The sequence below is a fragment of the Balaenoptera ricei genome, chromosome 5 (assembly GCF_028023285.1).
Source record: "Balaenoptera ricei isolate mBalRic1 chromosome 5, mBalRic1.hap2, whole genome shotgun sequence".
NCBI classification, from domain to species: domain Eukaryota; kingdom Metazoa; phylum Chordata; class Mammalia; order Artiodactyla; family Balaenopteridae; genus Balaenoptera; species Balaenoptera ricei.
The window spans coordinates 122897854-122913141 of NC_082643.1; the positions used below are offsets into that span (position 1 = coordinate 122897854).

A 15288-nucleotide genomic window follows, 5' to 3' on the forward strand; every position below is an offset into this window, starting at 1 on the left:
AATTATGGTTTTCTCAGGGTATATGCCCAGTAGTGGGATTGCTGGGTCGTATGGTTGTTCTATTTTTAGATTTTTAAGGAACCTCCATACTGTTCTCCATAGTGGCTGTATCAATTTACATTCCCACCAACAGTGCAAGAGGGTTCCCTTTTCTTCACATCCTCTCCAGCATTTATTGTTTGTAGATTTTTTGATGATGGCCATTCTGACCGGAGTGAGGTGATACCTCATTGCAGTTTTGATTTGCATTTCTCAAATGATTAGTGATGTTGAGCATCCTTTCTTGTGTTTGTTGGCAATCTGTGTCTTCTTTGGAGAAATGTCTATTTAGGTCTTCTGCCCATTTTTGGATTGGGTTGTTTGTTTTTAATTTTGGGCTGCATGAGCTGCTTGTCAATTTTGGAGATTAATCCTTTGTCAGTTGCTTCATTTGCAAATATTTTCTCCCATTCTGAGGGTTGTCTTTTCATCTTGTTTATGGTTTCCTTTGCTGTGCAAAAGCTTTTAAATTTCATTAGGTCCCATTTGTTTATTTTTGTTTTTATTTCCATTTCTCTAGGAGGTGGGTCAAAAAGGATCTTGCTGTGATTTATGTCAAAGAGTGTTCTTCCTGTGTTTTCCTCTAGGAGTCTTAGAGTGTCTGGCCTTACATTTAGGTCTTTAATCCATTTTGAGTTTATTTTTGTGTATGGTGTTAGGTTGTGTTCTAATTTCATTTGTTTCCATGCTGCTGTCCAGTTTTCCCAGCACCACTTATTGAAGAGGCTGTCTCTTCTCCGTTGTATATTCTTGCCTCCTTTATCAAAGATAAGGTGACCATATGTGCGTGGGTTTATCTCTAGGCTTTTTATCCTGTTCCATTGATCTGTATTTCTGTTTTGGTGCCAGTACCATGCTGCCTTGATTACTGTAGCTTTGTAGTATAGTCTGAAGCCAGGGAGCCTTATTCCTCCAGCTCCGTTTTTCTTTCTCAAGATTGCTTTGGCTATTCGGGGTCTTTTGTGTTTCTATACAAATTGTGAAATTTTTTGTTCTAGTTCTGTGAAAAAGGCCATTGGTTTTTGATAGGGATTGCATTGAATCTGTAGATTGCTTTAGGTAGTATAGTCATTTTCACAATGTTGATTCTTCCAATCCAAGAACATGGTATATGTCTCCATCCGTTTGTATCGTCTTTAATTTCTTTCATCAGTGTCTTATAGTTTTCTGTATAGAGGTCTTTTGTCTCCTTAGGTACATTTATTCCTAGGTATTTTATTCTTTTTGTTGCAGTGGTAAATGAGAGTGTTTCCTTAATTTCTCTTTCAGATTTTTTATCATTAGTGTATAGGAATGCAAGAGATTTCTGTGCATTAATTTTGTATCCTGCTACTTTACCAAATTCATTGATTAGCTCTAGGAGTTTTCTGGTAGCATCTTTAGGAGTCTGTATGTATAGTATCATGTCATCTGCAAACAGTGACAGCTTTACTTCTCCTTTTCCAATTTGGATTCCTTTTATTTCTTTTTCTTCTCTGTGGCTAAAACTTCCAAAACTATGTTGAATAATAGTGGCGAGAGTGGGTAACCTTGTCTTGTTCCTGATCTTAGAGGAAATGGTTTCAATTTTTCACCATTGAGAACGATGTTGGCTGTAGGGTTGTCATATATGGCCTTTGTTATGTTAAATTCCCTCTACGCCTACTTTCTGGAAGTGTTTTGTCATAAATTGGTGTTGAATTTTGTCGAAAGCTTTTTCTGCAACTATTGAGATGATCGTATGGTTTTTCTCCTTCAATTTGTTAATATGGTGTATCACATTGATATCACATTTACATATATTGAAGAATCCTTGCATTCCTGGGATAGACCCCACTTGATCATGGTGTATGGTCCTTTTAATGTGCTGTTGGATTCTGTTTGCTAGTACTTTGTTGAGGATTTTTGCATCTATGTTTATCAGTGATATCGGCCTGTAGTTTTCTTTTTTTGTGACATCTTTGTCTGGTATGGTATCAGGGTGATGGTGGCCTTGCAGAATGAGTTTGGGAGTGTTCCTCCCTCTGCTATATTTTGGAAGAGTTTGAGAAGGATAGGTGTCAGCTCTTCCCTAAATGTTTGATAGAATTAGTCTGTGAAGCCATCTGGTCCTGGGCTTTTGTTTGTTGGAAGATTTTTAATCACAGTTTCAATTTCAGTGATTGTGATTGGTCTGTTTATATTTCCTATTTCTTCCTGGTTCAGTCTTGGAAGGTTGTGCTTTTCTAAGAATTTGTCCATTTCTTCCAGGTTGTCCATTTTATTGGCATATAGTTGCTTGTAGTAATCTCTCATGATCCTTTGTATTTCTGCAGTGTCAGTTGTTACTTCTCCTTTTTCATTTCTAATTCTATTGATTTGAGTCTTCTCCTTTTTTTTTCTTGATGAGTCTGGCTAATGGTTTATCAATTTTGTTTATCTTCTCAAAGAACCAGCTTTCAGTTTTACTGATCTTTGCTATTGTTTCCTTCATTTCTTTTTCATTTATTTCTGATCTGATCTTTATGATTTCTCTCCTTCTGCTAACTTTGGGGTTTTTTGGTTCTTCTTTCTCTAATTGCTTTAGGTGTAAGGTTAGGTTGTTTATTTGAGATGTTTCTTATTTCTTGAAGTAGGATTGTATTGCTATAAACTTCCCTCTTAGGACTGCTTTTGCTGCATCACATAGGTTTTGGGTCATCATGTTTTCATTGTCATTTGTTTCTAGGTATTTTTTGGTTTCCTCTTTTACTTCTTCAGTGATCTCTTGGTTATTAAGTAGTGTATTGTTTAGCCTCCATGTATTTGTATTTTTTACAGATTTTATCCTGTAGTTGATATCTAGTCTCATAGCATTGTGGTTGGAAAAGATACTTGATACGATGTCAATTTTCTTAACTTTACCAAGGTTTGATTTGTGACCCAAGATATGATCTACCCTGGAGAATGTTCCATGACCACTTGAGAAGAAAGTGTATTCTGTTGTTTTTGGATGGAATGTCTTATAAATATCAATTAGGTACATTTTGTTTAGTGTGTCATTTAAACCTTGTGTTTCCTTATTTATTTTCATTTTGGATGATCTGTCCATTGGTGAAAATGGGGTGCTAAAGTCCCCTACTATGATTGTGTTACTGTCGATTTCCCCTTTTGTGGCTGTTAGGATTTGCCTTATGTATTGAGGTGCTCCTATGTTGGGTGCATAAATAATTACAATTGTTATATCTTCTTCTTGGATGGATCCCTTGATCATTATGTAGTGTCCTTCTTTGTCTCCTGTAATAGTCTTTATTTTAAAGTCTATTTTGTCTGATATGAGAATTGCTACTCCAGCTTTCTTTTGATTTCCATTTGCATGGAATATCTTTTTCCATCCCCTCACTTTCAGTCTGTATGTGTCCCTAGGTCTGAAGTGGGTCTCTTGTAGACAGTATATATGACTCTTGTTTTTGTGTCCTTTCAGCCCGTCTATATATTTTGGTTGGAGCATTTAGTCCATTTACATTTAAGGTAATTATCAATAGGTATGCTCCTATTACCATGTTCTTAATTGTTTTGGGTTTGTTTTTGTAGGTCTTTTCCTTCTCTTGTGTTTCCTGCCTAGAGAAGTTCTTTTAGCATTTGTTGTAAAGCTGGTTTGGTGGTGCTGAATTCTCTTAACTTTTGCTTGTCTCTAAAGGTTTTAATTTCTCTGTCTAATCTGAATGAGATCCTTGCTGGGTAGAGTAATTTTGGTTGTAGGTTTTTCCCTTTCCTCACTTTAAATATGTCCTGCCACTCCCTTCTGGCTTGCAGAGTTTCTGCTGAAAGATCAGCTGTTAACCTTATGGGATTTCCCTTGCATGCTAATTGTTGCTTTTCCCTTGCTGCTTTTAATATTTTTTCTTTGTATTTAATTTTTGATAGTTTGAGTAAGATGTGTCTTGGCGTGTTTCTCCTTGGATTTATCCTGTAGGGGACTCTCTGCACTTCCTGGACTTGACTATTTCCTTTCCCATATTAAGGAAGTTTTCAACTATAATCTCTTCAAATATTTTCTCAGACCCTTTCTTTTTGTCTTCTTCTTCTGGGACCCCTATAATTCGAATGTTTGTGCGTTTAATGTTGTCCCAGAGGTCTCTGAGACTGTCCTCAAATCTTTTCATTCTTTTTTCTTTATTCTGTTCTGTGGTAGTTATTTACATTATTTTATCTTCCAGGTCACTTATCCGTTCTTCTGCCTCAGTTATTCTGCTATTGATTCCTTCTAGAGAATTTTTAATTTCATTTATTGTGTTGTTCATCATTGTTTGTTTGCTCTTTACTTCTTCTACGTCCTTGTTAAATGTTTCTTGTATTTTCTCCATTCTATTTTTTGGGCCATCTTTACTATCATTACTCTGAATTCTTTTTCAGGTAGACTGCCTATTTCCTCTTCATTTGTTTGGTCTCGTGGGTTTTTACTTTGCTCCTTCATCTGCTGTGTATTGTTCTGTCTTCTTATTTTGCTTAATTTACTGTGTTTGGGGTCTCTTTTTCGTAGGCTGCAGGTTCATAGTTTCTGTTGTTTTTGGTATCTGCCTGCAGTGGGTAAGTTTGGCTCAGTGGTTTGTGTAGGCTTCCTGGTGGAGGGGACTGCTGCCTGTGTTCTGATGGAAGAGGCTGGATCTTGCCTTTCTGGTAGGCAGGGCTGCATCCGGTTTTGTGTTTTGGGGTGTCTGTGAACTTAGTGTGATTTTAGGCAGCCTCTCTGCTAATGGATGGGGTTGTGTTCTTGTCTTGCTGGCTGTTTGGCATGGGGTGTCCAGCACTGGAGCTTGCTGGCCATTGGGGGGAGCTGGGTCTTACCGTTGAGATGGAGATCTCTGGGAGAGCTCTCGCTGATTGATACTACGTGGGGCCGGGAGGTCTCTGGTCGTCCAATGTCCTGAAGTCCCCTCTTCCACCTCAGAGGCTCAGGCCTGACTCCAGGCTGGAGCACCAAGACCCTGTCAGCCACATGGCAGAAGATGAGAGATCATGTGGAGGAGAACTGAGGAGTCTCAGCCAACATCCAGTACCCACTGCCACACATCTGAGTGAAGACAACTTGGACCCTCCAGCCACAGTGGAGCCTTCAAGATAACTGCAGATTAAATGATCCCAGGATAAGGACCTCCCAGATTTACAACCATACGACTCAGCAATTCCACTCCTAAGTATTTACCTCGAGGAGGAGGCGTGTGTGGAGCTGCCTTCCACAGAACGGTAAGAGACCCGGGTCAAGAGTCATGAAATCAGGAGAAAATCCGAGTTGAGGCTGCGGCGTTGGTGCAGCAGGGGAGCAGCGGGGCCCGCGGCTGCTGAGCGAGCGCGCGGCTTCACTCTCCTTCACTCACTTTAGTATATTCTTGTGACAACCCATTTTAGAGATGAGAAAACAAGATTTCAATAATCAAAATTTTATTTTGATAAAGAAATAGCTTAACTTTCTAAAAAGGGAAATAAGGAAACGGAAACTAGATCTTTTGTTTTTTTCAACAAATGTGGTTACAAAAAACGTGTGTCAACTTACTGTACTTTCCAAGAAGTTTCATATTACTCTCTGAACATTTCGAAACATTTTCCCAAAGCTTTTTGCCTTGAGAAGAATGTCCAGATCTAGAATTTTTCTCCAGTTACTGGGAAATCTTCCCTTAGCTGGTACCAAAGTTGTTAAAAGCCAATTTCTAGTGCTGTCTCAGTTAAAATCAGAAAAGCAAAATAGAATCTAAACACAAGACAATGCCCTTAAGCAAATTCAGTTATGGTATATCTTCTTAAAATTTGGACACTTTTCCTTCCCATTCCCAAGTGGCACCCTTGTTTCCAAGCATTACTGGAATGTATTTGTTTGTCCAAGAAATACATCTCAAGTCTCCTATCACTTTCTTTTGTATTTGAAGACATACAATTAAAGGGTCATAAATTAATGTTCATATGTTAATTTTCTCATAGTATTAAGACCATGTCTTGGTTTAGTGTAACTTCCATTTAACACCCATTTTGGAATTGAATATTATTCTCACTTAGAAAATTATTTGTCCTTTGCCTATGAGACTTTAAATGCCTTCTATTCACCAGCTTTCTACTTCAGCTCTCCCAGAATATTAAAACCTGCTTTCATACTGATGGAGTTCCTCATGTTCATCAATAATGTTTTTCTGTTTCCTCAAAGCAATGAGTCAGTCTGCTCATTTTCTCTTACAGTAATTCTCCCTATTTACTTATTCTTGGCAAAGATAGAGCAAAAAGGGAAAATGACATATGTCTCAGGACGTTTCATTAAATCATATTCTTTTATTCAGCCACACTCTTCCCATCTCATAATGTCATAAAGAAATTCATTTCCTCTTCCTGGAAAGGGAGTCTACCTTACCGTTCTTATGCTTACTTCCTCCAGTGGAAAAATGAGAGACGCCCTCCACTGTTCTTCTGTCATTGGCTCACCCTTGTCTTACCCCAAAAGATTTTTCCTATACGTTTTTTAGTTCCATCAGTATCTCAGTGAGAATGCAACAGTTTTTGTTTGTTTTGAACGTAGGATTTACTTCTGCAGAGTGCTATTGTAAACAGTAATTCAGCAGAGCTTCCAGCTGGAAACTAAGCTGTGTTTACTTAAGGAATCAAATATTTTAAGATACTTCAGATGACAATTGAGGAGGAGATGCCAGAAGTCCATGAGATAAAGAGAATTAAATCTTCCAGGGATTTTTCCTGGGAGACCTTACCCTCAAAGAGAGAGTAAAGGCACAGTAGCTTGATCCAATGGTGATGCTTTAAGCCAGAAAGGAGGGTTTGCTCTGACAATAGCATCATTCCTGATACCAGCTTGAACTTGGGCCCAGTCACTGAATGGTTCTTATGTGAGGGAGGGGAAATTAAGAGCAGGATATATAGGGCAACCCAGGCAAATCTGGGTTTAGGTCCAGAAACCAATTTCTACTAGCTGTAGGACCATGAGAAAATGATTTAGCCGAACCTCAGTTTCCCCATCTGCAGAAGGATGAAAGTCAAAAAGACTGTTACACATATTTCTGGCAAACACTGGATGTGTAAAGTAGCACTGGGGGCCTGTGTAGCTAAAGTTGGAAAAGAAAAGGTCTTTCCATTGAAATGGAGAGAGCAATAGCATTTAACTGCATTTGGGCTCTGGAGAATATATCCAAATATTAGGCTTACTTGTCACAGTGAGTGGTACCACAACAATGCCACCGAGAGTGGTACAGCTGACATCTAGAAGCAGCAGTGATAGGTGGGCATCTGACAATCACTGGCAGTCAAAAGCTTTAGGATGAGAAACTGGGCTTATAAGTGTATATTCAATATTCCCCTGTAGACTTTGAGAATTATTTGTGAAGGGATTCTAGAGATAAGTTGATTTGGTATATCTAGTTTTCTCATAGTGCATGAAAACAAACATGTTGCATAACACTGGTACCCTCTAGAAAAACCTATATTGTGATACTTTACACATTCATGTGACACTTTATACCCCATCCTCAGGAAGTCCATGACTGGTGGGGAAGACATGTCTATACATAAATGATTACAAAACCAAGGTGATAAAGCCTATGAGTGAGGTATAAAGAAGGTATTTATTTAGGACAGAGCAAAAGGGGGCTGGAGAAATCTGTGGGACTAAAGAGTCATGAAATGTTCAAACCTTGGCATAAAAGATAGTTCATCCAGTGGGCAAGGAGACAAGGGTTTCCATGAAGAATAAACAGCATGTGAAAAGGCATAGTACATGAAACTTCATGGTCTGTTAGAGGACTGTGGGGTGTTGGGACATGGGTGCATTTGGGGAAGTGGGAAATGGAGAGTGGAAAAAAAGAAAACAAGCAGTTTTAACAAGAAAGATACTGAATTCACCTTTGAAAATGCTGAGTGAAGCTGATATGAGTATAGAAAAGAACTTGACCTTTAGTAGGTGTATGTGTCGGAAGTCATCAGCCTATATTTTGTAGTTTAGTGAGCCAATGATTACGGACAGATCCCTGGGTGACACTAGTATAACACAGGCAGGTGATGTAAGAGAAGTCAGTGAAGGTGAGTGAGAAGAAAAGATCAGAAGGAAAAAGGAGGGTGTTGAGGGATATTTTTATAGATGTAAGTGGAGTAAGACATTTTAAGAAAGTTGAATTAGTGAATAGTATCAAATGCAGATGGGAGGACAAGTGAAAAATCAGATGCAAAATGACCGTGGATTTATCAGGGTAGAGCTTATTAGTGCTGTGATAAGGGGCTGGAAAGTCTTGGACGTCATGATCAATAAGCTTGGCTATCATGTACTAGAGTGAGTTAGAACATTACCCCTAAAATGGGGCCGAGGGAGGGATAAATTAGGAGTTTGGGATTAACAGATACATAGTACTATATATAAAATAGATAAATAACAAGGACCTACTGTATAGCACAGGGGACTATATTCAATATCTTGTAATAGCCTATAATGGAAAATAATCTGGAAAAGAATATATACATGTCACTTTGCTGTACACCTGAAACTAACACAACATTGTAAATCAACTGTACTTCAATAAAAAAGTAAAAAATAAAAAAAAATCATACTTAATGGTGAGAAAGAAAGAATATTACCCATAAAATAATATAAGGTCTCATAAATGTTTAAAGTTGAGGAGAATTAAGCTGGCAAGAGGTGATGGAGAGATTGAAGATTTAGGAGCCCAAACACTCTTTAGTGACTGGTGTTATTAAGTGGTCCTCACTGCTACTCAGCAACTAATTTTAGTTTTGCACCTCTCTCCTGTCTCTCAGTCTCTCAATGGCCATTTCATATCTTCCCTTATGTTAACCACTGAACTTCACGTTTACCCTCGCATTCTCTGTAGATGTCTTTCCCTCACACTTCACATCAGCCAGGTACCTGTTCTCCTTTGCCTGGATATGTATCAGAAAATGAGCCAATTTCATCAACAAAGTGATAGGGGAAACAGTATCTTAAAGAGAGGTAGAAGTTCCAGTTAAGTCCCCAGAACAGAGCGAGCTAATTTCCAAGATGGTAGCAATAAGGATGGAGAAGAGGTCTTTACCATTTAAGGAGGAATCCAGAAAACAAAATGAACGGAATGGGGAGGGAAGTCAGTCAAATGAGTCTTGGGGGCTGATAATCAGAGAATATGCAGATCAGGGTACCGGAGGGGATTCAAATTCTCATCATTAAATTTCTTTGCGGGATTAGACAAGATGGCCACTACAAAAAAGCACACATTTCGTGAAGGAAGGAAGTCTTAACTGGGAGTTAAGAGGTATGTGTATGGGGGTGGGAGTGAGAAGAGAAGAAAGAAAAGCCTCCTTGCCCCTCATCATTAGCAGAGAGTCATTTCTAACTTTGAAAAGCAATACTTCTTTTTCAGGGAGAAGTGGGAAGAACACACACCATACTATTTGGTCATTAAATGAATGAAAGAGTTATAGGAATATCCACAACATTTTATTAAGTGAAAAAAGGTGAGTTTAACAAAACAGAGTGCGCACATGTGTGTGTGTGTGTGTGTGTGTGTGTGTGACAGAAGGAGACACACAGACAGACCCCAAATGCTGAGAGAGGCTCTCTAGGAGCTGTGGGCATGGAGGGGATTTCAGAGGCTGATACATGTTTGGTGAGGCCTGAGGCTTATACAATTCCAGGACCTCCTTTAAGAGAAAAAGACACAAATCTGTGAATGCTAATTAGTTACAAAAGTAAATATTTGTTTAGGGGAATCCAAGCTTAATTAGCTCCACAGTAAATCTGTCTCTACATGAGTTTTATAGTATTCTCTATGCTTAGTATAGCTTTTCCACAAGGAGCATGAATTATTTTAGAACTAAGAAACAAAGCAGAAGTTATGTCAATGTTTTTAATGTCAGCCATGCTCTCTAATTTACTTACATTAGATCTCTTTTGAAATGATCATTAGAGACGGTTTCTAATCAGAAGGGCTGCAGAGCTTAAGAGCTTATGTTGTCATTTATGATGTATTTCTAGAAAGTCATGCACAAAATTCCTAGCTTGAGCTTACCCTTGAATTTTCTTTGCTTACATAAAGCACCATAGACAAATATCCTAAAACAAGAGGAAAGTCAAAGTCAAACAACTTCTCTAATCAGGAAAACCTTGTTCTTTCATCAAAAAAATGGCCATGAGTTGTGCAGACTTTCGTAACCCAGTGTAAGTGGGTTTACCAAAACGAGGTTAGCGCCTCCCAGTAAAAGAGCTGTCGCTGCATTAAGCGTTCTTTCTTGCGGCTTGAGCTCTGCTTCCCCTGGTATCATGCTTTAAACTGGAAGGAGCTTCTGCTGAGGGTTTCCTTGGTAACAGGAAGTGACTGTGTATGAGAAGTTGGTACTGGTTCACTTTGTCCTCTCAGCCGTCAAGGAAGTGCGTTACTGTAAATGATTTGGGGACCGTCCCCACGCATCCTTCTCGGCGAGCACGCCGCTGAAGGGTGTATTGAGAAAACGTCGAAAGAAGATGTTTTCTTACCTTCACAGAACACGGACTTCTGTGACTCGGCATTGGCCCCGGGGTGACCCCTCTGGGATCAGGAGAAGCATTCCTCTCAATCAGATCGCAGATTTTATTATCCAGCTCCATGCTTTCACATCTGCCCAGGGGACATGGGAAAGTCACATTTTACAAAGGTAATTAAAAATGATTATAATTTTGTGAACGATGTGGAGGTGTTATTAGTGTATGATATCCCTCTAAAATCTCCAGTTCTCTAATTTCATTCTGTATTCATTAATTGCTGCCATTAGAGAACTTTAAAGAGTGTTGGAGTTTAATTTTCACTTACTTGCACATTTATTCTAAGTAATCAAGTAAGATACAGGCAAGTTTAGGGATTTTCACAGTCTGATAACGATGACCGGAACTGAGCATTCCCAGCAAGCCCGGTGCTTTACATCCATTTTCTTATTCAGTGGGTACAACACTCCGTTACCGTAGTCAGCATTACCTGCGTTTTACAGATGCGCAAACTCAGGCTCAGGAAGTTAACTAACTTACTAATTTACGTGAAATCGCACTGCAGAACATTGGCAGGACCAAGATCAGACTCAGATCTATAGGGTTCTATGGCCTGTCTCTTGGCTATGTTTGCTGTATGTCTTCAATTAAACTGAGAACAAATCCCTAAGGAATTATTTGCCACCAAATGGAAATATTATATTAGAGTCAAAGAGTATCTGCAAGTTACCTTAAAAAGAACTTAGTCCAACTTGCATCATTTATCTGAGAACCAGAATGAATTGCTTACATTCCCATGACTATTAAGAGGTAACATCAAAATTTAAATCAGATTTTCTGACTCCAGTCCATTTTTCTTTCCATTATATCATGTTGGCATGATGGAGAAATCTTCTCATTAAAAACACAATTCAAGAGAAAAATGCATTCATTTTGTGATTTTTCTTTACATATATATATATTTTTGTCTTCCTCATCATTTTTCATCCCTTAAAAACAACCCCTTGGATTGGGGTAGGAGTTTTTTCAGGAATACTTCTTAAAGTTGTCTCCAAGTAAAATAAATATGTAGGTGGATGACCTAATGGCATGTCCATGTGGCAGAGGTTGCTTGGGCTGTCTGCCCAACCCTCTGCCTTCTTTGAGAGTGGCTCCCAGGAAAAGGCTCTGACAGCCATGCTTGCTGACCTCACTTGTTTGGTTATAGCTGATTGGACCAAGCGTAAACAACTGATTCCAGCTTGGCCAATGAGATTCTCTTCTGTGTGCAGAGGGAGCCAAGAATGAAGCAGCTGGGTAGGGAAAGGCAGAGCTGTGAGACAGAGTCTTGGCAATTTTCTAGTCCTGAATCTACCCTTTCTAAGGCATGACTGCCTTCCTACCCTTATATTCTGCTAATCATCCCATATCTTTATAATGAATTATCTCTGTCTTTTTTTTTTTAAGCTGGCTTTTTGGTGTCTGTTATTTGTAATAGAAAAAAAAATCTCTAAATAATACACCTTAACCCTCATATTTCTATTTATTCTTTCTCTTGGGCTGTGAAATATCTGTACCTCACGTCCCACATATGATGCCACCATATACAACAAACTACTGGGTGTACGGTAAAACCCTTCAAGGCCCAAAAGTTTGTATATGTGTAGCGTTGAGTTTGGACCTATCCTCAAGGTTTCCCACAACTCTCTGAGAAGAGTCACAAAATTCCTTTAATAACTGCCCCAAATCCTTCAGGTTAATTAGATTCTCAATTAATTAATTAGTCCTATGGAATTGGACTAGACTGAATGTTAAGCCCCTGAGGCAGCTTTCTGACTTATTCTGAACCACACTTACCTGCCAAGAGGTCACAATACTTCCCAGTACTACATTCCTCTGTGGCAAACATGTTACTGAGCCCAGCCCCCAGAGGGGATCGTTTAGATACGACCCACTGTGACCTCCAAGTCCCCAAATGATTGGGCTCCCTTGCTATGTTTCTGAGCTCATCGTCCGCTCCCCTCCGCCCTGCCTTTTTCTTCCAGGCACACTTGCCCCATCACAGTTTATTGAACATGCCAAGCATGCTTCCCACACTGGGGCTTGGCGTTTGCTGTTTCCTCCACACGTCTTGCTCTCCCCATGCCATTCAGGGCTTGTCTCAACTGTTACTTTATCAAGAAAGCATCTGCTGACAAACCTATCTAAAATAGCTTTCTCACACCCATCACTAATGACCCTTAATTCTGTCTAATTTTCTCAGAAGTTTTTTATTACCTTGATTTCTTATTTGTTTACTGTTCTTCTTCCCACCCCAATATAGGCCTCATATATGTCCCATGAAAGAAGGGTGTTTGGGGCTTCCCTGGTGGCGCAGTGGTTGAGAATCTGCCTGCTAATACAGGGGACACAGGTTCGAGCCCTGGTCTGGGAAGATCCCACATGCCGCGGAGCAGCTGGGCCCGTGAGCCACAACTACTGAGCCTGCGCATCTGGAGCCTGTGCTCCGCAACGAGAGAGGCCGCGATAGTGAGAGGCCCGCGCACCGCGATGAAGGGTGGCCCCCGCTTGCCGCAGCTAGAGGAAGCCCTCGCACAGAAACGAAGACCCAACACAGCCAAATAAATAAATAAAAATAAATAAATAAATAGTAATTTAAATTTTAAAAAAAGGGTGTTTGCCTGCTTTTATTCACTGCTCTTTCCTGGCACATAGTATGACCTCCCTCAATAAATGTTATTGAATAAAAGTGACGCTGTGATGAAGTTTAATTCAAAACATTAACTCAAATCTAACAGTAAATTAGATGCTTATTTAAAATGTATGCAAATAACCTCAAACTCATAGGACTGATAAAGTGGAGGCACAAATCGTTAAGCATGGAAACATTAATGGCAGCTATAGAATGGGCACGTGAGCTTAGTTATTACTGCCTTCGTGGCTGCCTTGTGCTTTTATCCTTGAATTCTGTGCCTTCTTCAATATTCAATAATAATTCATTGAGTATCCACTATTGCAGGGTTCTGACTTTTTGCAGGAATAATCACAATCCACGATGATCCCCAAACTGTTTGGACTTTAGTGGTGAACCTGCTTAGAGGCCAACAGCCACCCTTTCCTTTCTTGTTGGGACAGGTGAGTGAATGTTCTGCCTCAGAGCAGGGGCCCTGCCCCCTCTCTTGTGAGTGGGGTTCACACATGTCTCTCAGAACAATAGCCAAAGAGCGAGGGGCCCCTGTGGGGCTTGTGGGTTCCTGAACTTGGAGCAGAGTGAGCCTCAGGGTGGAGACCACAGCTACGGTGACTTCGGCCACCCTAGAAAGAGGAGAAGTGACGGCAAAGCGGAAGAGAAGCACATGGTGGTGAATGGAGGCGGGGAGCTTCCAGTCACACCTATGGAGACGGCGGGTCTCGGCACCTAGGAACCCAGCTGGGAGCTGAAAGGACAGGGGAGGGATGGAGCTCCAGGGATTATATCTCAGTCAGGACTCAGGGCTTCTCTGTCTTCTCATTGCCATTGTCACAGCCGTTGTCCCAATAATGAGTATGCCTCAGAACTTACATATGAAGCCTCTGAAAGAAGCATTATGTTGCAGAAGAAAGTAGAAACTAAGTTTTTTAGGGTTGAACATAACAGTGGGACCTAGGGTAAGTCCCCCATCTTCTATGAGTCCTATTAGCCTGGTTTATAAAAATAATGCTGTACCATGAGGCTGTCCATAGGGTTAGTGATAACATGGGTACAGTGCACAGTGCCAGGCATGCTGTAGGTACTTAATAATTGATATCACTGTTATTATTCTGAGGGTCCGGCACAGTTACCAAACATTCTAACAAATGAAACTGGAAAGTAGGAACCAAAAATTTAGTATATTGCTGAAAGGAAAAATAATTTAAAAAGCACAAACATTTTAATTTGGTTAAAAAAATAATCAAAAAGTTTAGCTGCACCTTGCTTAAAAGACAGCCATGTTACCTACCTGGGTTTTATGAAATTCTTAGCAAATCTTTTAGATTATTCTTTAATATAAGAATTTAGTGAATGAAAATATATTTATATTCTGTCTTTAACTTGTGAAATTCATTATGTTTCATGAAATTCAATTGGCCTTAGATTTATTTTACAGAAGAGAATACTATTTATCTAGGTTTATTTCTTTCTTAGAAAGCTCAAAATTGTGACAATTGAGAGGCAGAATTAATTAAAGTTTGTAAGCTCTGCTTTCCTCTTTAGATCACTAAATAATTGCATGCAACATATAACATTGTATGTAACATTAGGACCCAAGGTTTGGAGTATAGTAAAAAAAGAAAAACGCTCTACCAAACTTTTAAACACAAATAGAACACATCCTACATAACCTTGCATTAGTTTTACTGGGTCCATATTATCCTCACCTGGGATCTGTTCCCTGATTCTACTCAACTGATTAGGTGAGGGGTATGGCTCCAGATATCTGTGCTCTGGGCCCTACCCCTTAATCATCCTTATTTTTTAATTATGTAACTTGAGACTTAGTGAAGTTAAGTACCTTTTTTTAAGGTCACTTGACTTATAAGGGGCAGGGTAAGAATGCGCTCTGAAGCCCATGACTTTTTAAGCTACCTTTGGGTTGCTAGTGATTTTAGGAATTGTCACTACAGCAAGACCATAGAGGACTGTGTTATTCCCAAATAACTGGGTTTAGGTTTTCCATTGTGATGGGCATTTCTGCTTCAGTGCCAAAGAAAACAACTTATTGGTGCCTGCAACTGAAAGGTAGCTGACTTATAAAGTCCGATATCAGGAGAGGGTTGGGAGACAAGCTATGAGGACCAGGTGCTTCACTGATGGTCTT

The 15288-nt window shown here is 39.6% G+C and overlaps 1 protein-coding gene across 1 annotated transcript in view; it reads right to left on the bottom strand.

The window, feature by feature from the left end:
- Window positions 1-15288, bottom strand: part of TNIP3 (TNFAIP3 interacting protein 3) — a 101467-nt gene that overhangs the window by 45517 nt on the left and 40662 nt on the right. Inside the window, exon 3 of the mRNA XM_059923851.1 lies at window positions 10487-10607. Within this exon, the coding sequence (XP_059779834.1) occupies window positions 10487-10607 (121 nt within the window). The remainder of the gene's footprint in view (window positions 1-10486; window positions 10608-15288) is intronic.